At 39.7% G+C, this 26911-nt stretch overlaps 1 protein-coding gene across 7 annotated transcripts in view; it reads right to left on the bottom strand.

Annotated features, from left to right (window-relative positions):
* nf1a (neurofibromin 1a) overlaps positions 1–26386 on the bottom strand; it is a 137304-nt gene extending 110918 nt beyond the window's left edge. For 4 of the 7 annotated variants that reach the window (XM_082502103.1, XM_082502097.1, XM_082502100.1 and 1 more), the window contains exons 1-4: positions 26119–26386; positions 9866–10009; positions 5053–5136; positions 1944–2140 (exon numbers count right to left, since the gene is read on the bottom strand). In XM_082502103.1, coding sequence (XP_082358229.1) covers positions 1944–2140; positions 5053–5136; positions 9866–10009; positions 26119–26178 — 485 coding nt within the window. In that variant the 5' untranslated portion in view covers positions 26179–26386. Of the gene's footprint in view, positions 1–1943; positions 2141–5052; positions 5137–6848; positions 7062–9865; positions 10010–26118 lie in introns of those variants that run through there. The other 3 variants (XM_082502098.1, XM_082502101.1, XM_082502102.1) reach the window with 2 other exon arrangements.
* Positions 26387–26911: the final 525 nt, after the last annotated feature.

Below are 26911 nucleotides of genomic sequence, written 5' to 3'. Positions count from 1 at the left end.
ACGGGATGAGATCTTGCGTGGAGCCCCAGATCGAGGGAGATTATCAGTGGTCTTGTATGTCGTCCATTTTCTGATGATTGCTCCCACAGTTGATTTTTTCACACCAAGCTGCTTGCCTATTGTAGATTCACTCTTCCCAGTCTGGTGCAGGTCTACAATAATTTTCCTGGTGTCCTTCGAAAGCTCTTTGGTCTTGGCCATGGCGGAGTTTGGAGTCTGACTGTTTGAGGCTGTGGACAGGTGTCTTTTATACAGATGATGAGTTCAAACAGGTGCCATTCATACAGGTAACGAGTGGGGGACAGAAAAGCTTCTTACAGGAGACGTTACAGGTCTGTGAGAGCCAGAGATTTTCCTTGTTTGAGGTGACCAAATACTTATTTTCCACCCTGATTTACCAATAAATTCTTTACAAATCCTACCATGTGAATTCATGGATTTTTTTTTCCACATTCTGTCTCTCACAGTTGAAGTGTACCTCTGGTGCAAATTACTGACCTCTGTCATCATTTTAAGTGGGGGAACTTGCACAATCGGTGGCTGACTAAATACTTTTTTGCCCCACTGTATGTTTAAAGTATTTGTTGAGTCAAGTCAGAGAAGAGCCAAGGGCTCAGAGATGAGCTTGAGAAGATGTGGAGGGTGAAGTTAACAGTGGTCACATTAGTAATCGGAGCCCTAGGTGTCCGTCCCTGGTACTTCATTTACATCATCTACTAAATCTTCCAAGTGTACTTCACGTAGTCTTGGTAACTGGCTACAGAGGATCCAGGTTTCAAGCTTTGCCATGATCTTATCTTTTAGTTCAGTTCTTCAATCGCCCCCTACAGCTGTAGCATGAGTGTTGTACCTTGTGAATCTCTAGCCATGAGAGCAATCCTTTCTTCCGAATGTTAGAAAACAGAGCTACTAGTTGTTTCGCCGTTAATGTGGATGCTGGGTATCGAAGACTCCATAAGGCCCTCATCCTATTCATGTAACCCCTTCCGCAGGGGTTACTTGCATAGTAGCATTCAAATAGCGCTCTATTTTCGTCACTTGCCTACCGATGCCGTCTGGTTCCAGTAGCCCACTTCTAATCAGCATGCCCTGGTTCCTCGACACCTGATGCGGACCTTGTTAATCCAGGCGACTTCCGAGCCGGTATGGCTTCACATTTATCTCTGTCACTCATGTCTGCGGTAGGCTTGGTTAGCATGAGGGGTCTAGCCGTGTGTGTGTGTGTGTGTGTGTGTGTGTGTGTGTGTGTGTGTGTGTGTGTGTGTGTGTGTGTAGACACATTTTGCAATGACGCTTAAAACTGATCTCAGGTGCATTGTTTTCATTGATCATCTGTCAGATGCAATCAGATCAGATCATCTGCAACTTGATTGCAATCCACCTGGCATAAAGGTATAAATTCAGGCAACTGGACTTGGATTTAGAAAGACACGCCTGTGTATATAAAGTTCCCATTGATGACAGTGTATGTGAGAGCACTAGCCAATCCATGATGTCAATCCATCCAATCCATGTCAAGCCTTCCAATCCATGATTATTCTGTTATGCAATATTATTTTTAATATGTCTACAAGAATTTCAAGGAATCTTTTTCACTTTGTCACAGGGCATTGTGTGTAAAATTTTGGAGAAAGTGCTGTGAATACTTGCACCGTATATATTGCTTAATTTTTTTATTAGACCTTCAAACAGTTTAGAAATCTGTCAAAGACACATTTGAAACTAATAATTATCTAATTCACTTAACTAAATTCACCCTTTTTTTAAAAAAAAATAAAAATTTAAGTAGGCACATTGGACTTCTTTGAGAAGTTAGAAATTCATTCAATTCATTAAAAGATTTGATATATTTTTTTCAACCTCAAACCCTCTAGGCCACTGGTCTATTTCTTTTCATTTTATATATTTACACAACAAATGACAGACTTAGGTGAATGTGCTACCTGGTCGAAATGCGGCTAAAAACAGCGCTGAAGTTGTTGGAGCTCAGAGAGAAGAGGACAGCCGAAGCTGAGGCTCGTAGCTCAGCAGCATGCTGGTGCTGGTGCCCCTCACGATACGTGTGAATGAAATGGCAGATCTCTGGCAGCAGCTGTTTGACCAGCATAGTTTCATCCAGACGCAAGCAGTCCTTGGATTGCTGAGAAGGGAAAACAAAGAGGAGGGCAATCAACAAAAGGGCTACATGATGTTTCAATGATGTGAAATGGCATTTTGATTGGGAAGCTATTTGAAATTACAAACACAGCCCTAGCACAAACTACTGAGAAGTACCAGGCTTCAGTCATTTTTGTGAAAGCCAAAGGTAAACCAATCCCAGGGTCATGGGGAGCAAGATTCATGAAAGAGAAGTGTACTTAGGGGTTTGTGTCTGCATGAGGGGAAACAGCAACAGAGACACTGAATAATTTCTGAGTTACACTACATAATAGTAGTAGAAATGGTAGTGATGGTGAAGCCTAAATTTGACGGACAACAACTTGCCACTATACCCCAGATATTCAATGTGTCTGTTACAGTTTCTACTCACACAAAGTCAAATCAAATCTTTGATGTTCTTGCACTATATACTATTACAACTAGAGCTGGGCGATATGAGATTTTTTCATATCACGATATGTTTTTTTCATTTCAGGCGATAACGATATCTATCACGATATAAGCCAAATAACTATATTTGTAAGATTTAAATGTGCCGTTGCTCACAAGTAAAATGTGAAATAATCAGCAGCTTGTTTTTATTTAAATATTTATTTCCCATAATAAGTTCAACAGGGTAGATGTACTTAAGGAACATGAGACTTTTTCAGATAAATAAAGGCAAATATTGCAAACTACACAAAAGGCAGCCGCTAAAGCGTTTAAGTTTCAAAATAGAACAAACAAAACAGACTAAATTGTCAATTCCACTTAGAAACAAAATATTAATTCTAAAAATAAATCTTAGTTTGTTTTACAGAAGAACAGACAAAACTGACTAACTTTTGTCAATGTCAAATAAACTGAGAACTAAAAGGAAATTCTCAATCTCTCCTTGTTGTATAGCTTAGCTTTTCAAACAGTTTTAACAGTTACTTTAGTCTGACAAAAGCCGAATGACGAATTAGCGCTTCCAGTCAGAGACTGAGGCTATGTCCACGCGTACACGGGTATTTTTGAAAACGGAGATTTTCCGTTTTCGTTTTAAAAAATAATCCCGTCCACACATAAAGGCAGAAATGAAGGAAAACGCTGCTATGAACATGCCAAAGCAGCAGGTGGCGCTAGATTCCTAACCGTGCCGAAATGTTGGCCAATCAGAAGTCTAGAAGCCTCGGTGGGAAAAAGTAAACAAAGCTGGGGCATAGAAGCAGAACCGAGTCGTATGTGTGGAGGGACAGTAACTGTGTGTATATGTAAGCATTTAAACACTGCAGAGAGTAGAATTAACAGTAACAGTATTGTAGAAATTCATTTCACCGAAACAATAACGTGGCGCACAGTGTGACGCATGCACCAGTTTATTGTATTTCCAGACTTGCTTTCGGCACAATTTACAGTGCAGCTACTCTGTTTTTTGTCAGACTTGAAATAGCCGAAATACCTTCACACTACGGAACTTCTATGGCTCTTCCGTTTGACAATCTCTCCGGCATTGGAACCATCATCTGTTTTCTCTTCGGTCACGCTCGGTTGATTTTTCTAGTCGGCACACTCATTTCCTCCATTACGCGCTGGCTCCATTACCCACTGGCTGCTTCCCAAACAAACACACGTGCGGCTTGGCACTTGTGCTGTACGTAACAAGTCACGCGACGCGACGTGACGCTGCGGCTGTGATTGGTTCGGCTCTGCGCTACTTAATTTGGAATGGCTGACCTTTTTTTTTTTTTTTTTTGAGGACAAGAGCGGCTAGGTCTATCGCGATAGCTTAATTTCTCTATCGAGTAAAAGTTATATCGCGATACATATCGTTATCGTTCTATCGCCCAGCTCTAATTACAACCATTTGCCCCCTTCCTGATTTCTTAGTTTGTCATATATTTCTCACATGTTTCAGGTCATCAAACAAAGTCTAATACTAGATAAAGATAAGCCAAGTAAATACAAAAAGCTCCTAAAGGATTTAATTTATTAAGGCAAAAAAAGTGCCCCAAACCTACATGGCCCTCGAATGTTGGCACTCTTAGCACCAAGAACTCCTAAAGAAATTGGTTGAAAAGTTTGACCCAATGTCTTGGTGTCATTGTGCTTCAGAGGGGTTTGTAGTTAACAACCTATGGTCTAGATTTAACACATAAGCACAAATCTCCTGTTAGATGGTAAGAAATTGATTTTCCTGTACTGACAAAGTCTGTAACTAGACTTATTACTCGAGCTTCTCCTTTGTTCTACAGCCAAATATTGCCGCAAGAGTCTAACAAGTGGATAGAGTATTCCAGTGATACAAAGTTATCCAGTGAACATCTTGACTTAAACAAACTAAACACATATTGCATTGGGGTGTAGTGGTTACAATATATTAAAATATATTAAAAGAACAACATTCATCTCTGAGATGAAGCCTAGTAGAGTAGAAGAAGTTATAAAATGATATTGAATGGAAGTGAATGTACTTCAAATTTTTACTGAAGCACAGTATATATCAACTGAGTTAACTTCTACCAATTCCACCGGTAATTTTAATAAAATATATTTAATGTGTTAAAATGAATGTAAGCTCTATTATATCTATATTATACAGTCAAAGTGAAATAAAGCAAGTCTCATGAACTACATTATCTACATTTTGCTGAACAAAGCTGCTGGTGTCACGGCTGCTATGCAGCAGGAGTGGCACTTCATAGGTTAGACTGTCTCATTTAATTGGCCCTCAAGATCACAAGCGTTACACTGTATTATAGTGCCATCTACTGACAAATTACGGAAAGAAAATTTCACTGTCAAGTCAATGTTGCCTTAGTTAGATATGGTCTTCAATAAGAAGAGGTCACTTAGACATAACTATGTTTGCTCAAGTGAATTTTTTTTCCCTGACAGAACAAAACCATATTGTGAGAGGGTAAAGCTCACCCCAGCCAGGCACTTCTTCAGGGTATCTAGAATGATGAGCTGAGAGAGGTAGAGGTTCTTCTCAGATGCTTCTCCAAATATCCGCTGTGAAGACAGGCACAGACATAACATCACTGAATTAGATCTTAAATCTTAGGGTGTTTTCATACCTATGCTTTTTAGTCTGCTTAAATCAAATTTTCATTCTTTTTTCTGCTGTTGTGAACTTAATTTTCGCAGATGTGAACACAGTAAATTCACTTAGGCGTAAGGCAAAAACAACCACACTGGGACCCTTTGGGGTGATCTCAGTCCAGTTCTGAACTCCAGAGTAATTACTTTATGGTGGTACGCCATAAAGTAATTACTCTAATGCAGACTTCTCCCACAACTCCACCCCGTGCTTCCTGCAGAAGTTCTGACAACTCTGCAATATTAGGCCTCATCACTGATGGGGACAACAGGGAGTACAGAGAACTGACCCAAGATTTTGTGGACTGGTGCCAGCAGAAATACCTCCAGATCAACACTAGAAAAACCAAGGAGCTGGTGGTAGACTTCCACAGGCACAGGTTGGGAGATTCTGACAGCACTGAGCAGCTCCTTCAGTGGCAGGCTGCTGCACCCACGATGTGGGACGGCGAGATTTCGCATGTCTCTCCTTCCTACTGCTGTCAGACTCTACAGCATGGTCTCTGCAGATGACCACACATGTGCAGACAGACACACATCCTGTACACAACTGTAACTGTCTCCCTGATGTGCAATATTACCAAAAGCAATTTACCTACTATAACAGAGCACTTTATTCTATTTTATAATAGTATTTTATTCTTGAGGAATAGTATGTTATTCTATTTTATCTTATCATATTCTTTTGTGTTTTTCTTAAGTTTTACTGCTCTTAAACTTGTACTTTCTGCCATGACCAAAAGATTTCCCATGTGTGGGACTAATAAAGGTTTATCTTATCTTATGTGACAGAATCCCATAGAGCAGAGTGCATGAACTTTAGTAACTAGCCTTAAACTCAATCAAGGGTTAATCTGAGAAACAACAAGGTTCAAATTCAAATTCAAATTTTATTTGTCACATACACAGTCATACACAGCACGATATGCAGTGAAATGCTTACACAACTGCTCGTGACCTAAAGAAAAATGAAAAGGCTATGAATAAGATAGGAAATAAATATGAAAAGGGTACATTTAACTAGGAAGGAATAAAATAAAATAAAAATATAAAAATTAAAGTTAAAAATGAAATAACTGTGTGGCTCCAGCAGATCCCGGGAATAACATCGGAGCTCTCTGTCCAGAAGGCTACTCCATTTTACTCTAGTTATGCAAATTGGAATGGTCAAGCAGAAAATGTTCTAAAAATTGCTGAAGAGATGGAAAGACCCAAATAAAACATCTTAAAAATTAACAATGCATTCAGACACGGTCAAGACAACCTTAAAGATTAACCTTAAAGTAGAGAGGTGATTTAACTTGTTGTTCCTAGAGTATTTAAAAGTAGAATGGGAGGCAGAGCCTTCAGTTTTCAGGCCCATCTTCTGTGGAACCAGCTTCCAGTTTGGATTCGGGAGACAGACACTATCTCTACTTTTAAGATTAGGCTTCAAACTTTCCTTTTTGCTAAAGCATATAGTTAGGGCTGGACCAGGTGACCCTGAATCCTCCCTTAGTTATGCTGCAATAGACGTAGGCTGCCGGGGGATTCCCATGATGCATTGAGTTTTTCCTTTCCAGTCTCCTTTCTCACTCACTATGTATTAATAGACCTCTCTGCATTGAATCATATCTGTTATTAACCTCTGTCTCTCTTCCACAGCATGTCTTCTATCCTGTCTTCCTTCTCTCACCCCAACCGGTCGCAGCAGATGGCCGCCCCTCCCTGAGCCTGGTTCTGCCGGAGGTTTCTTCCTGTTAAAAGGGAGTTTTTCCTTCCCACTGTCACCAAAGTGCTCATAGGGGGTCATATGATTGTTGGGTTTTTCTCTGTATCTATGAAGCGCCTTGAGGTGACTTTTGTTGTGATTTGGCGCTATATAAATAAAATTGAATTGAATTGAATTGAATTGAAGTGACTGTAAACAGTGTGCGGGCAGACAGGCTGAGTATTTCAGAAATCGGTGATCTACCAAGATTTTCGAACACAACTATCTAAAAGATCCTTAAATTGCTGTTGCCTCACAACAAGAAGGTCCTGAGTTAAAGTCCAGCACCTATAACTTGGAGGGAAGAAAAACAACACTAAAACTAAAAATCAGTTAAAGGGGATCACACGCGGGCTCTCCCTGACTGCAACAGTGACGAGGACATACTGTCCACCTTACTGTCGGTTTCTCATAAATGAGGACTGTATGGAGGAGAGGCTGTTTGAGCCAGGTGACAGGTGATTCACCGGACTGACAGAAACCGAATTTCCCGAATTTCCCTCCTTGGCCGAGTGTACATCCACATCACACCACAAACATAAAGTTTCTTTCCAAAGCACGATTGGGAATCCCATCAGCATGTCTGCAGGGAAAAGTAGGCCAATGTGTATGAAGAGGGGGTAAAAAGAAAAAGAAAAGAATCTGATGTTCTGAGGACAAGAATGCACACTTTTTGGAGATCTTTTGTTTTTTTCGCCACATTATTTCACTGATGACTGATCATCTCACTGATGATGTGGGGAAAAATAATTCCCCGTATGAAGTAAGTAAAACGACTTACTTCATATCAGAAGTGAGGAAAAGCGAATCCCAAATGTAATTGAAGGATATTGTAACATGGAGATTTCCTGCGGACATGCTGATGGATATTAGAATTTCCAATAGTCATCAGTAGGAAACAGTTTTTGGTGATATATAGTAACCTGTGATGTTGTACACTGTTTGGTTTTGCTTGGGAAAATAGAGAATATATTATTGCATAAAATAGCGCTGATTGCGTGTTGCAAACATCTGCTTGGCCAGCTGATTGCAAAGCTCTGTACAATCGGATTGGTGGGGAAAAGCAGGAAAGTTGGACTCTTGTCTGGTGACTCAGGCTCTACTCTACACAATCCTCATTTATAAAGTGCTTTACAAACTCGAATATTACAGCTAACAACTGGGTTTTCCTTTTTGAGTGCAGCTAGCTGAACAACAGACTGCCCCTTACTGCTAAAGACACAGAGTGAAAGTGGACAGTAAGCACATTTCTTAAGTCCAGCTTCACAGACAGTGTTACATCTATGTTGGTTCTTGAGAGTAGGGCTCAATGGTGTAAATTAGCCTTTCCATTTGTAGCGTTTTATGCCTCATTTAACCCTTTAAAGCCGGTTGGAGCGGGCACGCTCTGTTTTGCGTAACTATTTTTAAATCCCGGTAGCTCTGCAACCACGTAAGCTAGCACAATAATTTTTTTTGCATATGAAACCGGAGGAGTTGTACTTACATCTTATGCCATCAGCTTGTCCTAGGTCACAGTTTCCTTCCACATAAAGCTTTGCAAAAACTGCATAAAAAGCGCTTGCAGCAACAAAAACATAATATTCCAGAAACACACTCTGCCGATCCGATCAGCTGTTCATAACACTTCCTATGTTGGAATAGACGTCAGCGCGAACTATTGCATGTCCACCTTGACCTGCCCGAAACCGGAAGTGATGTCATTTTGCGGAATTGTAGTTTTTTTTTACCATCAGGGCCTCATGAGCCTATTCTGGTGTTTTTAAAAGTTTTCTTTGACTTTATGACTTTCTGTGTCGTTTCTGGGATGCTTCGGACTCATATTGCACTGCTGGAAATAGTTTATTTTGATGCATATGCTGCTTTTTTGCAAATTTGCATTATAATATTTATTTTCGTTTTTCCTGCAGTATATAAAAATTGGTGTATTTCAAAAATAAAACTATGAAGACACTCAAAATAAATTTCCTGTGGTAGGAAGCTATTTTGTGCAACTTTTTTGTATTTACAGTTTTGAGGGATAAGCCTCTTAAATTTCTCTAACTAGAAATATATGTTCCATCCATCCATTCGCTTCTGCTTATCCTTTTCAGGGTCGCGGGGGGCGCTGGAGCCTATCCCAGCTGTTGTAGGGCGAGAGGCGGGGTACACCCTGGATAGGTCGCCAGTCTGTCACAGGGCCAACACACAGGGACAGACAACCATTTGCAATCACATTCATTCACACATTCACACCTAGTGACAATTTGGATTAATCAATTAACCTATCCCCACAAGCTGCATGTCTTTGGACGGTGGGAGGAAGCCGGAGTACCCGGAGGGAACCCACGCAAACACGGGGAGAACATGCAAACTCCACACAGAAAGACCCCGGCCTGGTGTTGGAATTGAACTCAGGACCTTCTTGCTGTGCGGCAACGGTGCTAACCACCGTACTGCCCGAGAGCAATATATGACATATATTTCTTCAATATATAAGAAATATATGTTAAAAAAACAAAAACGATTTTCAATTTTCTTGTAGTTTATTGCACTTTTTTGCAATTTATGTAATTACTATGCACTTAATGCAGACATATTATTAGAATCTGGGCTATAATGGTTGTATTGATGTATAGCAACTTGAAATGCTCCCAAAAATGGCACTACAGCATGTAAAAATATAATATAAGCTCTGGCGGACTTGGTTCTATGGTAGGTCTTAAAGGGTTAAGTGTTGAACTGACCTCCAACCTGCCCCGATACAAGTCTGATAAAGCAGCCTTGCAGTTTACCACAACAAGCCTGATCAACACATGTCACATCCTGCAACATACATCAACAATCTAAAAGATTTGTTTAAAGTGTGTGCATGTAACTATTATGACTAGGAGAGTAGAAAAATGCACTTACCATATTATTGACATTTTTGAGAATGGTGGTAAGACCACTGATGACAAGGGAGAACTTGTACTTGGAGATATTAATCAAACATTCCTTGTTGTGCTCTGTGCTGACTTTGGTGTGGGTGTTCTGGTGTCCAACTTTAATGGGAAGCTGAGAAAAAGAACAAAAAAACCCCATGAAATTAGAGGTGAGACATTCAGTAAATAAAATATTTCTGTCGTGGCCTGACTAAAAATTTAGAGAACACCGTTCACCTAGAACATTTTGGCAGGCTTAGCCTTTAAAGCTACACACTGTATGTTGTTTATCCATCCTGCATGATGTGCTATATACTCTTCTCATTTTAATTGCTTTCCTCTGGGATGCATTCATTTAGAGATCCTCTTGTTAAAATTATGTCTCTTTTTAAACTGCCCCTAAGCTATTGTCTGAAAACAATGGGCAACTGCTATAGTTGTTGACTACAGCTTCTACTTCTTGTTTTTCCTATCTTGGGTGCAGGTTATGGTTTACAGAACTATTACAGGGAGTGCAGAATTATTAGGCAAGTTGTATTTTTGAGGAATAATTTTATTATTGAACAACAACCATGTTCTCAATGAACCCAAAAAACTAATTAATATCAAAGCTGAATGTTTTTGGAAGTAGTTTTTAGTTTGTTTTTAGTTTTAGCTATTTTAGGGGGATATCTGTGTGTGCAGGTGACTATTACTGTGCATAATTATTAGGCAACTTAACAAAAAACAAATATATACCCATTTCAATTATTTATTTTTACCAGTGACACCAATATAACATCTCCACATTCACAAATATACATTTCTGACATTCAAAAACAAAACAAAAACAAATCAGCGACCAATATAGCCACCTTTCTTTGCAAGGACACTCAAAAGCCTGCCATCCATGGATTCTGTCAGTGTTTTGATCTGTTCACCATCAACATTGCGTGCAGCAGCAACCACAGCCTCCCAGACACTGTTCAGAGGTGTACTGTTTTCCCTCCTTGTAAATCTCACATTTGATGATGGACCACAGGTTCTCAATGGGGTCCAGATCAGGTGAACAAGGAGGCCATGTCATTAGTTTTTCTTCTTTTATACCCTTTCTTGCCAGCCACGCTGTGGAGTACTTGGACGCGTGTGATGGAGCATTGTCCTGCATGAAAATCATGTTTTTCTTGAAGGATGCAGACTTCTTCCTGTACCACTGCTTGAAGAAGGTGTCTTCCAGAAACTGGCAGTAGGACTGGGAGTTGAGCTTGACTCCATCCTCAATCCGAAAAGGCCCCACAAGCTCATCTTTGATGATACCAGCCCAAACCAGTACTCCACCTCCACCTTGCTGGCGTCTGAGTCGGACTGGAGCTCTCTGCCCTTTACCAATCCAGCCACGGGCCCATCCATCTGGCCCATCAAGACTCACTCTCATTTCATCAGTCCATAAAACCTTAGAAAAACCAGTCTTGAGATATTTCTTGGCCCAGTCTTGACGTGTCAGCTTGTGTGTCTTGTTCAGTGGTGGTCGTCTTTCAGCCTTTCTTACCTTGGCCATGTCTCTGAGTATTGCAAACCTTGTGCTTTTGGGCACTCCAGTGATGTTGCAGCTCTGAAATATGGCCAAACTGGTGGCATTTGCCTAATAATTCTGCACTCCCTGTATGTATGCTTATAAATATAAAATGTATCACCTTTTTGTTCATTGTTATAATTATCAAGACCAACATTAACAAAAAAACTATTGTCAGATATCCAAGATTGACCCAAGACTGCATTTCTGCCAAACTCCTCTTTTGCTCCGACCATGGTCTTTTTAGTTGCATCCAGTAATGAACTGTTCAAACATGATTATTGTAATAAGGGCATCATGGATATTCACTTTTACAATTTTTTTTTAATATTCATGTATTTATTTTCTTATTTATAGGAAATAAAACAAATACAATCAAAATAATAAACAGTTTTTAAAAGACTTTGTATATCGCCTTGGTACAGATTTCTATCAAACTTCCAAATGTAAATGAAGGAGAACATAAACACAAGTGACACTTGATTGTGATCCGTTTATGCTCCAAGGGAAACAAACAGCAGATGAAGTACAGCACTGGCTCAGTGAAGTTCATATATGGATCAGGTGTGCGACCACCAGTTTGATGAGGTAGTGAACACAGGCGTTCAGCTGTCTCGCTACACTGTGTGTATCTAGAAAAAAACTGTCTGAGAAAAATGTTTATAGCCAAGAAATTGGTGATGAGGGTCAGTTACCTTAATTGGGCTGCTTAACCCTTGTATGGTGTTCGGGTCTGTGAGACCCGTTTTCAGTTTTTTTCAAAAGAAAAATTAAACAATTAATTATTTTTTCAACCTGAAATTCATTGGCTTTGGCTTATTTTCTGTGAAGAACATAAATCCGAACTAATTTTCAATGACCTCATACTGTACCTCCCCCCACGCATTTACATTACATACAAGGTGTTCGGGTCCACTGGACCCAGGTCTAATAAAAGTGTTGAAAGTGTAGGTCCTGTGTTCCCATACTCTGTCTTCCTCCTTTCTGGTGCTGCTGATAGTGTTTTCTTCCCCTCCTGCTCCCACACAAAGTTGCAACATTGTTGAAAATTCAACTACCAACACCGTCTGCTCTTACATTCCCACACATTTTACCCTCTTTCTTGAGGGATCCAAATTTTATTTTCTCATACCCTGTCCCACCTGCAAATTAGGGGCATAATACTATAAATAAGACTTTGCCAGTGTGGTTCTTTATCACAACTGATCAAGATGGCAAAAGATTATCTGCTGCGAGGGCCGTCCAATTGATTTTGGAAGAGAGAGGAGCTTTGGATGATGATGTTGACAAAGAGGTTTCAGAATATTTCACATTTCTGAAAATTCAGAGTCTGACAGGGACTTTGAAGAAGACGATGAGGTTGAGCACCATTTAGTAACAAAACAAAGACGAGTACCCCATCTGCAGCCAGCTCCAGGACCAGAACAAGCCCACCAGACAGCAAGAAATATGGATGTCAATAACTGGTGAAATTGAATGGTCTTCTTGCCCAAGAAATGAGCCACCCTGCAGAGCTGTTACTGTGATAAGCCAGGGCCAACACGGCTGACAGGACATCAAGTCTTCATTTGAGCTTTTCATCCCAGATTCCATCCAGAAAATTATTCTGGATTGCAGTAATCTAGAAGGAAGGTGTGTTTTTGGAGAGAGATGGAAGGAGATCTAAGAACCCCAAAGGCCTACTTTGGGGTCCTTATCCTTGCAGGAGTTTTCAGGTCCAAAGGGGAATCCACAGAATCCCTGTGGGATGCAGAAACCGGCACGAACCTTTCCGTGCATCAATGTCTCTGGAAAACTTCCACAAAATTTCCAGGATTATCCGTTTTGATAACAGAGATGACAGACCAGCTCGACGGCAGAGAGACAAGCTAGCTGCCATCAGGACAGTGTGGGATAAGTGTGTGCAACACCTCCCCCTGTTTTACAACCCTGGGCCTAATGTCACCATTGATGAGCAGCTGATCCCATTTAGTTGTGAAACATATTGCTTCACGTGTAAATGTGTTGTGTCTTTCCACTCACTCCACTTGATTATAACTGATATATTTTTTATAACATTAAAAAACAAAACAAAAAAAACCCGAGAAGCACATTGATTCATAAATGTGATCTAACAAAAGTTAAAGGGAAAAAATTAACCATGTTTGCTGTTCATATGGTTTGTAATTGGGATGAAGTAAACATCTGATGAGTAATTTAACAAAAAATTGTTTGATAGTGTTAATTTGGAAAGCCAAAACTCTGGCGGGTCCACCAGACCCATGAACACTGGCTGAGTAACAAAAATATGAACACCACACAAGGGTTAAATCTGATATTTTCGATACTGGCATCATGCCTTGTCAAGTGTTACCTGCCTTTGTGGAAAGATGTATGCAACATAAAATGTTAAAAAAAAACAAGGAAGTCTTTTGAGCCTCAGGCTGTGTCTGCTGAGGTGCCCTCTAGCTGAAGATTTTATTAACATTTCACGTTTTCATTTTAAGTCTTTTACCTTGCTGTAATGTACCATTGCGTAGCAGCTCAAAGATTAACACATATGTTGCTACCAGCTAAGAAAGCATCAACCTAACCCCATGTAGCTGTAACTATTCCAACAACATGATTAGTGCAGCGCAGCACTATTCTCATCATCATTGGCCCTTTGTGCTGTTTAAAAAAATGAAACTAAAAATGGAATCAGAATTGTAAACACTTAATTTTTATTTCAGTTTCAAACATTGAGTTAAAAACAACAACAACAACAACAAAAAACAATCTGCAGCTATTGTTGCATGTTGTCTGTAAAAGTTCTTAAATTCTGTTAAGAATTTCCAATGCTAAGGCTTTTTTAAATTTAAAATGTCAGTGTGTGCAGTGAAGAGTATTTTAGCTAAAATATTATGCATGTCCTAATGAGACATTTATTCATGTTGAATATTACACTGTTTTTATTCTTCATCATAATTCACATTTCTTCAGTGCTGGTGTAGGTCTCCCTGACCAGATTTTGTCTAGTCTTCTCATAAGCTTTTGAGAGTCATTTAATACCATGTAAACTCGCCGGGAACTGTACAGGCTATAGGTCACACTGAAGGTGGGAAAACTTTTGAAATTGTTTACTGTGGTCTAACATCACAAAACCCTGGGTTAACATGGGTGTGCACACTTTTTACATCCACCGTATATATAGCCAATCTATATCTTGGGCTGTTTCTCCCATTCTTCTAAATTCTTTCTGGATACAAAGTACATAGGCAATTCAGAAAATGTCACTGCCAAGAGAACAGCAACATACTTGTAGTTATGATTGTTGCTGCAATAGTATTAGTACTACTACTCCTTTCAGCTGTTTCCTTTAGGGGTCACCACAGCAGATCATCTGCCTCCATCTCATCCTACCCCTAGCATCTTCAATTATCCTTGTCAGCCAATCACAAAATTATATGGCAACTAGGGCTGTTCGATATAACGATATATATCGGATGACGATATAAAAACATCTATCGTTTCATTTTACGCTATCGTTTGTTTCGTGGTGTCGCAAAATAAACTGTTTACGGCAATATTTTTTCCACTGTTTTGATGGTCACTGTAGTGGCTATATTCATTTCTTAAGTTCTCTCTTTCTCTTATATTTAATATAGCCACACTACGGACGGACAAGCGCCTGTTTTTATGCGTTGTCGTTAGCAACAATGACGGTAAAACCATTGCGTGTCCGCTTGTTTATTTTCCACATAAACCTTGCACAATAAAGCTCAAGATCCTGTTGAGACTTTTCAAAATAAACTGAACGACGTGAAAGAGCATGCAGAGTATTTACGGATGAGAAGCAAAAAAGAGCTGGCAGGTGCTAAAAAAAAACAAAACCTTAGACTCAAACGTTTGAAAAGGCTTTTCCCCGCAGCACGCCGTGTAATAAATACTCACAAAGAAAACAGCGGCCGTTACAATTTATGTCTAAAAATGCATCGCCGCTTGGCATCTTTCTTGGCCTTAAGACAACAATTCTGATGGCTAAAGATCCAAACGGGACACAAAAAAAAAAGAAAAAAAAATGCATCGTTTCATGCATCGGTTAAAACACTCGACTCCAGGTACACGATGCCCAGCTGGAAACACTTCACGTAAGTCGAGCTGCCCGAGATTCACAGAATTTACAGAAAATGTTACATTTTTGTGATTTATATCGTTATCGGGACGATAGATGTCTTATATTGGGATATGAGATTCTGGTCATATTGCACCTGATGGCAACACAAATGGGGCGATCGTGGCTGAAAGAGTTGGCAGTTCGTCTTGTAACCGGAAGGTTGCCGGTTCGAGCCCTAGTTCAGACAGTCTTGGTCGTTGTGTCCTTGGGCAAGACACTTCACCTACCGCCTACTGGTGATGGCCAGAGGGGCCGATGGCGCGATATGGCAGCCTCACTTCTGTCAGTCTGCCCCAGGGCAGCTGTGGCTACAACTGTAGCTTGCCTCCACCAGTGTGTGAATGTGAGAGTGAATGAATAGTGGAATTGTACAGCGCTTTGAGGGCCCCGAAAAGCACTATATAAATGCAATCCATTATTATTATTATTATTAAATAAAAGTGGAAAGTTATGGGAGTGTTGTCAACAGTGAGAACAGCTATATCACCAGCAATCTCATGTGTAAGCCTGTATATCACCATCGCAAACAAAAAGCCTCTCTGAGCTGATCCCTGATGTAATCCCACTCCCACATTGAACACATCTGTCACACCTACCACACACCTCACTATTGGCTTTCTGTCCTCCCTTGTTCTGCACCACACTGACATACTGCTCTGTCACTCCTGACTTCCTGATATATTACCACAGTACCACACCTGTGGAACTATGCTCTCTCTAGATCCACAAAGATATAGTCTATCGCCTTCCGACCTTCTCTATAGTTCTCCATCATCACTTTAAACCTAAACACCACATCTGTAGTTAGGAATGGGAATTGATAAATTCAAATCCCCATTCCGATTCCATTATAAACATCACTTATCGATTCACTTTCTTATTGATTCTCATTGGCTCCATTTTGAGAGTAACCACCATTGCTAAGCAGCAATAGAAAAAATTACATTACATGCAAATTGCATTTTTTTCGGTCAAACGTTTGTGCATTTTGTTAGGGTAGCACCCTTCTTTGTTTTGATCAGTGTTGGAGTCGTTACTCAAAGTAGTAATTAGTGCACATATTACACAGAAAACGTTCCTCAAAGTAATGCAGTACGTTACTTAATTACTAAGATCTTTCTCTTAGTACAATACAAATCTGACTGCAGAAAGCAAAGACGCAAAGTGATTCCGCATTAGAAACATGAACAGCTAGAAAGGGAGGCTGCAGCCTAACTGTTCATCTGTTTGTTACCTATAGAAGTTAAGGGTCTTGCTGCTGGGATCGGCATTCACTCAGCTTTAGTATTGGGTTCTTGGCTAGCTTAGCATTACTATGTTGTCTGTGCAGATACGTGCAAAGAACTAAAGTTGCAGCATAATGCATTCGTTTCTGTCCTGGATGCAGTTTTCCACTTTACCACTGTGCTCTCGTCCTTTAGAGCAATAAAAATAAATGTCCATATCCACTGCATTGCTATTTTCCTCCTCAATCACCTGATTGTCACGCAAGCACAAAAACCAATAAGCAGAATCAATAGGCAGGCAGACCAACGATTCCAAGGAATTGGACTACCAGGAAACGGTTTTCTAAAAAGAGTAGGTTCTTGATTCCCTGGAGGGAAAATAATTCTGACAGTATATAGCAATATACAGCAGGTAAAATAAGTTTTGAACACATTGCTAATTTTCTAAGTAAATATACATATACACGTTTCTAAAGGTGATATTGATATGAAATTCTCACTAGATGTTGATAACAACCCATCCAATCCACACATGCAAAGAAATCAAACTGATAAATTATGTCCAATAATTAGAAATAGGGCTGGGCCATATCATACCATTCACGGTAATACCGGTGTAATGTTGGGCAATGATAAAAAAATGAAATATCACGACAGAATATGGGTAAAACGCGCATGCGCAGTGCCTTTGTTTTCATTAGCACATAATGGAAAAAGCATGGTGGCGATGGAGAATGAGAAGGACGAAAGCGGATCGTTGAATGAAACAGATGAACCACAACTGGTTTGTAAAAATTCTGCAACTTCAGTGGGTGGAGCTGGTTTGGCTTTCGTCCGTCAGATACACACCAAAGCATATTTTTTGGTAGAGCATGCTAGCGGGCCGTCGTTATTACCAAACCGATTTTATGTGCTACACGGCGCTCAAAAATCTGTCAAATGTTTTAGTACAACTTTGCTAAGCTACAAAGCCGCACCGCTTGATGGATTGTCAGAGCACTACGGCTATCGTAGTCAGGAGCCTCGCGGAGAAATACGTACTGTGCTTCAACATAATATTACCGTATTGTGTGTGTATAACCTCTTTTTAAGTCTGAGCAAAGCTGCTTAGAGAGATTGGGATCAGAGGTTTTGTTTTGTGGATATTATACATGGTTATGCTGAGGATATGTCGGCCAATTTCCACTGGAAATGCCTTTTGGTTAAACTGTCAGCAAGGAATTTGCATTTGCACTGTAAAATTTTTATATAACTTTAATGCACATAAAAAACAGCTGCTTGTTTAAGTCAAAATACATTGATGGGTTTTTTTTGCACTAATAAAGTTGTGAAGTTGTAAAGTATTTTGTCTTGCGTCAATTATATCGTCAGTTATATCGTTATCAAATATATATTGTGATAAATATTTTTGGCCATATTCCCCTGCCCTGATTAGAAATGACACAAGGAAAATGTATTGAAAAAATAAACAGGGAAATGGAAAGTCATTAAACCAGCTAAAATCTATTAATAATTAGAAAACGGTCCTGTCACTTAGCGCAAATTATATAATCTAGTTTACTACTGATGGCCTATATAAAAGGTGTCTCATTACCAAGGCGTCACACAAGAAACTTCTCATTATGAGTAAACCAATGAGCTCTCTCAAGACCTTCACAACCTTATTATTGCAAAACATACTGATGGCATTAGTTACTAAAGAAATTCTAAACTACTAAAGGTCCCAGTGTGCACTGTTAGTGCCATAATCTGGAAGTGGAAAAAACAAAACTTCACTATAAACTAGTCAAGACCAATTGCTTCCCCCAAGATTTCATACAGAGGTGTGAAAATAATTATCATAAGATTTGTCTGAGAGCCAAAGAGAGCACTAAGAGAGAAAAGACATTCCCGAAAAAAACAAACAAAAAAAACCAAACAAACAATAAAAACCTGCTGCCATTTACATGGATGATGAAGATGAAATGAGAGTGGACATTTAAGGAAGACAGTGATCCCAAACACACAGGGAAGGAAACTCTCAAATGGTTTCAGAGAAGGAAAATAAAGGTTCTAGAATGGCCCAGCAAATCACCTGACCTGTATCCAATTTAAAATCCATGGAAAGAACTATGGTAAATGGCCTGCATTTGTATAGCGCTTTTCTAGTCCCTAAGGACCCCAAAGCGCTTCACACTACATTCAGTCATTCACCCATTCACACACACATTCACACACTGGCGATGGCAAGCTACATTGTAGCCGATATCATAAATTTGGATATCTGCCGATACTGATATGAATCCGATAGTGTTTTTTAATCAATAAAACTGTTTTTTAATATCTTGCTGCATTTTGTATAAGTTCATACTCAAGTTTAAATAAACAACAACACTAAAGCTATTCTGTTATACCTGTATGTAAAAAATACACTGCACCCAAAATATGTCATAGTTCAGCAAAACTGATCAATCTAATGAACTTAAACCTGCTCCTAGGGCTGCTCAATTAATCGAATTTTAATCACGATTACGATCTGGGCTTTCAACGATCATTAAAAATGACTGAGCCGATTATTAGCCCCTCCCTCATTTATCCGCGACACCTTAAAGGCCGGTCCGTGAAAATATTGTCGGGCATAAACCGGTCCGTGGCGCAAAAAAGGGTGGAGACCGCTGATTAAGAGGACCCGAGGGAAGCTCGGAAAGCTATAGTTATTTGGAGAGGAGAGTGACTGCCGTTGGTTGAAAAGAGTTTAAAAAAAAAAAAAAACTTCAGTGGTGTTGCACACTATTTTATATTATTTTTTTAAAGTCATTGTTAACCCTTTAAAGCCGGTCAGTGCAGCACGCTCCGTTTTGCGTAACTATTTTTAAATCCCTGTAGAACCTGAACCGTGTAAGCTAGCGCAATAAATTTTTTTGCATATGAAACCGGAGGAGTTGTACTTACATCTTATGCCATCAGCTTGTCCTCGGTCACGGTTTCGTTCCACATATAGCTTTGCAAAAATTGCATAAAAAGCGCTTGCAGGAACAAAAACATAATATTCCAGAAACACGCTTTGCCATTCCTATCAGCTGTTCGTAACACTTCCCACAGTGAAATGATGCACATGCTGTTTTCTTTGCAAATTTGCATCATAGGATTGTTTTTTGTTTTTCCTGCAGTATATAAAAATTGCTGTATCTCCAAAATAAAACTATGAAGACACTCAAAATAAATTTCCTGTGGTGGGAAACTATTTTTTGCAACTTTATTATATTTAAAGTTTTGAGGGATAAACCTCTTAAACTTCTCCAAGTAGAAATATATGTAAACAAAACAAAAGCGATTTTCAATTTTTTTTGTAGTTTATTGCACTTTTTTGCAATTTATGTAATTACTATGCACTTAATGCATACATATTATTAAAATATGGGCTATAACAGTTGTATTGATGTATAGCAACTTGAAATGCTCTCACAAATGGCACTACAGCATGTAAAAAAAATAAATAAAAATAATATAAGCTCTGGTGGACTTGGTTCTATAGTAGGTCTTAAAGGGTTAAATAAATATCGTCAAATAATCGTGATCTCAATTTCAGTGAAAATAATCGTGATTATCATTTTTGCCATAATCGAGCAGCCCTACCTGCTCCATCCTCCCTATTCTGGTATTTTAAAGAGTACTTAGCAGAAATATTAAGCAACCTAACTAATAGGGTTGCAAACTCCCAGCAAAAAAAATAGGGAACCACCCTCCACCTAATGATGCTTAATCGACTTAATCAACTTTAATTTGATGCAGTGTGAAAAAAAATGCACAGAATTAAATTGTCTGTGAAGGTTCTCAGTCATCCAGGTCATCGTAGTCAAAGGAGCTTGCAAAGAAAAGCGTCTGGACTTCTTTAAGTTACTTGAAGACGTTTCACCTCTCATCCGAGAAGCTTCTTTAGTTCTAAGGTCAAATGTGGAGAGTCCCAGATATAAACCCAGTGGGAGTTTCCCCCCACAGAGGGACAAAAGGACCCCCTGATGATCCTCTAATCGCCTGAGCCAAGGTGTGAAACTGGGTGTGGGTCCCAATCAGCCAGAGTTTCGGGTGTGTTCATTGTGAAACCTGGCCCCACCTTATCATGCGAATTCCTGAGGTCAGATGGCCCAGGATGTGAGTGGGCGTTAAGGCGTCTGGGAAGGGATCTCAAAACTGGATTATAGATGGCAGAGAGTTGGTGTCGTAAACCCCCGCCTCTGTTCAAAGATGGTCGCTCACAGTGGACATAGATGGCTTCTTTCACTCCTCTTTCAAACCATCTGTCCTCTCTGTCCAAAATGTGAACATTGGTATCCTCGAAAGAGTGTCCTTTATCCTTAAGATGCAGATGGACTGCTGAGTCTTGTCCTGTGGAGGTGGCTCTTCTGTGTTGTGCCATGCGCTTGTGAAGTGGCTGTTTGGTCTCTCCAATGTAGAGGTCTGGGCATTCCTCGCTGCACTGTACAGCATACACCACATTGTTAAGTCTGCGTTTTGGCGTTTTGTCTTTCGGGTGAACCAGTTTTTGTCTGAGCGTGTTGCTGGGTCTGAAATGCACCGGGATGTCATGCTTGGAGAAAACTCTCCTGAGGAGAGTTTTCTCCAAGCATGACATCCCAAGCATGAGCCAAGGTGATCCTCTAATCACCTTGGCTCAGGCAATTAGAGGATCATCAGGGGGTCCTTTTGTCCCTCTGTGGGGGGTTACTCCCACTAGGTTTATATCTGGGACTCTCCACCATTTGACCTTAGAACTGAAGAAGCTTCTCGGATGAGAGGTGAAACGTCTTCAAGTAACTTAAAGAAGTCCAGACGCTTTTCTTTGCAAGCTCCTTTGACAGAATTAAATTATTTTTGAAGAATAATTAAATAGATTCAACATCTTTCTTCTACAGAATGGCAGACTGTACAGATGGTATCTTCCCAAAGGAAAAAGTACTATAGCTTACTAGGGTATATTAGACTTAACAGTTACTATATACAGTAATGGACTTCTATACATTTGACATCAGATTAAAACTTTGGGTGTAAGATTCAGATAATTATTTATAAAAAGCTAGACATTTTAAATTAGAATAACAAAGAAAAGTATGTCTTTGTGCCCCCTTTTCCCTGTTCATGCCCTATCGGCCCCCTTGGCTAAACTTTGCTAGATACGCCTCTGCACAGTTACCAGCCGTCAGCTACGTAGAAAAAGATCCTGGTGTAGAAAGTAATATTAAATAAATTCTAACAACAGATTATCAAGCTTAAACGTGCTGCTGTTGTTCAGCCGCTGGTTTCCTCTTTCTGGTCCAAAGTGGGCCAAAAACAAAAAAGAGAGACGGACTCGCAACAGAAAAGCCGATCAGCTGATCATTGATCAGTTTCATGATTGAAGTAGCAGCAGGAGAGAGAGGCAGTCGCTCCATATATCGGTTGTTAAGCTTAACGTGGGAATGCTTTACAAAGATTCAGAGACGAACTTACACACTTGCTTCACTTCTCTCTGGGATAACTTCCTCGGAGATGAAATGCTGGTTTGGTAGCGAGGCTCCAAATACACACAGCCGCTCTATCACGTGATGCATACTGCTCCGACGTGCTACGGTTATGAACTGAGTTACGCCGTGTGGCAAGTTTTGTGAGATGGTTTCTGATATTTAATGGATCGGATTACATTTTTTATTTCTCTTCGATATCCGATCCAGTAATTTACGTCAGTATCGGACCGATACCGATACGTAATATCGGATCGGTCCATCTCTAGTCCATACACCTGAAAGTCCCGAAAACGCATTGCGAATTCTGTTTTGAGTCTACGGATGTATCCGTGTATTTCCGCGGTGCTGATGCTGCGCTGAGCGGACAGCTCCTGAAGAATTTGAAGTGTCGGAATGTGGAAATTTCAACATCGCTTGAAAAAAAACTGCCAGCGAGCAACGTCCCTCTCACCGGTAGGCTAAGTTATTTACAAGCTGAATGTGGTTGTTGGGGTTAGCTAAGATACCGTCATTAAGAAGCGGCACAACTAATGTGTCTATGCGAGCTAATGTGCGATGTGCACCGCTGGCCCAGCCATTTATTTTTAATGCACCTTCTCCGATTAATTCACTGCCTGTTGTGCCATTAGTTAACCCTTCACAGCTGGCACGCGTGCCCAGCGTTGCTGACCCCTGCTGTATACTATGCCAGCCACTTCGTTATGGCATTCCATGTATGCCCTGCCTGCTAGCATCTTGCACGTTGCTGTTATGTGTTGGATTGTCTCAGGGGCATCTTTACACATCCTGCCCTAGAATATTGCCTGGTGTGACAGACCCCAGCCTCTATGCACCTTGTCTTCTGTGCTGTCTTTCAGTAGGATTTCTTGATGTCAGCCACTTCCTCTATCTGCCATAGGTACATAATGTGCAGGGGCTTGTCCTTTCATGATGGTTCCTCCTCCTTCTTGGGTTTCACTGAGCACACGGTCGGTCATGGAAACTTACATTAATTAGTCCCAAGCCTCCTTCCTTCTGCTTAGCGTACAGCCTCACTGTGCTAGACTTAGAATGAAACCCTCCATGCATGGTCAGGAGCTTCCTGGTCTTGATGTCAGTGGCTTCTACCTCCTCCTTTGGCCATCTTATTATCCCAGCAGGGTACCTGATCACGGGCAGGACGTAGTCATTATGTGTTGCATCCTTCTCCCATATGCTCTTCCAGTATTGCTCAGTCTCCACCCTTTGTGGAGCTGTTGTCATATTGTTGCCCTGCCACTGGGAATATACCTTGGATGGTTCTGTGGAGAACAGCTAGTTTATTCTTCTGCCTTCAATCTCTCTGGTATACCTCGTCAAGCGGCTGGCCAAACCTGTGAGTCTTTGTTTGGTAGTTTCCAAGACCTCAGGTATGGACAGCAAGCTCAGATGGCTACATTCTGAGCCGATCACATATCAATCTGATACCAATATCAGCAAACTGGTATCTATACTAGGGATATTTGGATTGCTTCGCCTACTTCTACTAAACCAGTAACATAAAAACTGAAAACATTTTCCAGCAGTGCTGATGTGGTATAGCATTTGGTTTCTTGCTATACATACCATCACAGCAATCACACGTAATCCATTTTCTTTTCTACTGTATTACAAAAAATTAATGCAACTCATCTGCACCTCTTCAAGTATTTGTCAGACTCAATAGCTTGGTCTCAGTAATGATAGAAATGCTATATAATATTTATTCATTACATTTTTTCTTTTCTTGTTTATTTTAAAGCTTCATTGTAACTGCTACTATACTAGTACAAAAAAGTATACTTCAAAATGTTGACATTTTTTGGGAAGTGAAAATCCTTCACAGTAGCAACCCAAAAACTGACCACATATAACAAACATACTTAACAAAATCTATGTAATCTCAAATAATTTCTTTGATATTTTAACAGTTTTGATTTTATAGTCAAAAAATAATAATTTTAAATTAGTAACTTTTGCTAGGTTTACAGCTACCATCCACACAAGTCTGGGTTTCTAAAATTCAGACTTTTCTTGGGAAAACTTCTTACCTGTTTTTTCTCCCCGGTCTGAACAAGCATAAAGAAATTTTTGGAAACAGTGACACAGACACATGTATGTGCTTCCTGATTGGATCTTATCAATCATGTTTCCTCAACTGACTTGTCACATCAGTATCTTGTGACTCTTTTCCAAAGGAAACAAAAACAAAGTGCTTAAATCAGCACACAAAGAACTACAAGGGTTGCTTGCTGGCTTTGTTGTCCATGTCTATTTTATACATGCAGACAGCGTGACCAGTCAATTAACTGTAATGGTCACCTATTAATTTTCAAGTATGGACATAGATCATTCCTCAAATGCTGCCAAAATGCTTGTCTACAAGGAAATTTTCAACTGCCATTTTAAAATTAAAGTTTTTAATATCTCTTCTCTCTCTCTCTCTCTCTCTCTATAGATATATATATATATATATATATATAGATATATATAGATATATATATATATATATATATATATATAAACAAAATGTAATATTAGACAAATATAAGTAAAAATCAAAGGCTTTTAAATGTTGAGTTAATTTATTAAGAGAAAAAGAAAAGATACTTTTTCACATAGACCTAGATAGGTTTAGGTAAATTGAAAAAGGAGGGCCAGATGTCCTTGGGTTATCCTTGTCTAACATTAAAATTTGCTCTGAATCATGTAAGTGTGACAAATATCCCCCCCAAAAAAATACGACAAAGGTTGTTTTTAAAAAAAAAAAAAAAAAAAAAAGCAAGGTAGGCAGTAAGCAATATAAACACTGACCATTAAATGCTTTTTCTATTAATTATTAATATTAGTGTCTTCCAAACACGCTCAGATTGCTCAAAATGTAATAGTGTCAATGACAAACTATGTGTATTTCAGCACAGACTGTTGCCTGTGAGGTTTTAATTGGAGTTTGGTGCAATAATAACTAACAAGTAGATGTAACACCGAAAGCCACTTTTTCCAGTGGTAGTAATCCAGGCTAAGCTGCTAAATCCTACGTACAAGCCATGATCTGTATCAACTAACACCCAAGACAACTTAAGAAAAGCGAATTACTTTTCACAATCACAATCTACCAAAATTAACTTTGACTACTGTCTGACTGGGAGGTTTTTTCTTTTGTAAACAGCTGATGCATGTTTTGTCGACGTCGTAGATGTGTCATACTTAAAGGAAATAACTAATACGAACACACATTGTAACAAGAGCTAAGTTTTGAGTATAAACTGATATGGATTTCTCTTACAAATAAAGAAAAGCAGGCGTCTCACAGTAACTGTTAAGAAAATAGCTGTTAGAAAGAGGCGCATTAACTTTTAGTACTCACACCCCAGTAAGTTCATAAGATATTTTGGATGCAGTGTGCTACCCCAGCCACATCTTTTTTGTTTACATTAGAAAGCTAGGCCTGCTAATGTTAGCTACCTAGCTGACAAGAGAGAAAACGACAGATCAACTTTAAATGGCATACAGACGTGTCTTCACTGGTTCAAATGTTCTAGATATAATGTTTTATTAACATTATTCCCCACTGGAACAGGCAAATCCCAACAGCTCAATTATAATATGAGATAAACGTGCTAACTGATCGTGGAGACAGCGCTAGCTAGAAAGACCTCATCTTCAGTGTTTTGCAGCTGGAAGAAGCAAACACAGTACACTACAGTGGAGAAAGTACATTTGACAAATGAATCGGTATTTAATTCGATTTTCAAAACACCTCGTTGCTGTATATATTACGTTAATTAGAGTACTTCAGCGTCAACACTACCGAAGCTTGCTACACCCATCTACTGAATGAGCCCATCTTACCTGCTCATCAAATCTAGTAATCACGGCCTGGACCCATTCCACTGGTTTGTGAGCCGCCATGACCAGGCGGACGGACACCGCAGCCCTCTGCTGCTAAATCCAAGATGCAAGACCGCAGCTGACGGGCTTAGTAATGCATGGAAATTGTCTTGAATCTGTGGGAAAGGACGAAAGGGGCGAGATTTTTTCTCCTTCTTTAGGATTCACCATCCCACCGCCATGACACACTACCGGAAGTCTTCTTCACAGAAACTGACTGGGGGGCGGGCGGTGCAGGGTCAAGTTAGCCGTAATGAAAAAGGACACTTCCAGGCACTGTTTTCAAGATTCATCATCATTTTGATTTTCATTATGCAACATGTATGCTACATGTACACGGTATGCTATGCCAACAGATACACATAAATATATATAAATATATATACATTGATATATATTTGTGTGTGTGTGTGTATATGTATACATATATATATGTGTGTGTGTGTGTGTGTGTGTGTGTGTGTGTGTGTGTGTGTGTGTGTGTGTGTGTGTGTGTTGGACACGTTCCAATTTCGTTGTACTATTGTACTAGGTATGACTGTGCAATGACAATAAAGAGTTATCTCTCAAACTAGAACTCTGTTCACAGACGCTAGAAGACTCGTACAGTTGTGCCTTTGTTTACCACTATCAGTGGCCTCACAGGAGAGATACTTCTTTAACTTGAGATCACTGAAATCATGGTTACAGTCCACTATATCGCATGTCCGTCCAATGTCCACACAGGCATTTTGAATAAGAAATATAGACATTA

The sequence above is a fragment of the Aulonocara stuartgranti genome (assembly GCF_965226115.1).
Source record: "Aulonocara stuartgranti genome assembly, chromosome: 14".
NCBI classification, from domain to species: Eukaryota; Metazoa; Chordata; class Actinopteri; order Cichliformes; family Cichlidae; genus Aulonocara; species Aulonocara stuartgranti.
The sequence above is the reverse complement of the archived record's forward strand: the minus strand, read 5'-3'. Positions and strand labels throughout refer to the sequence as shown.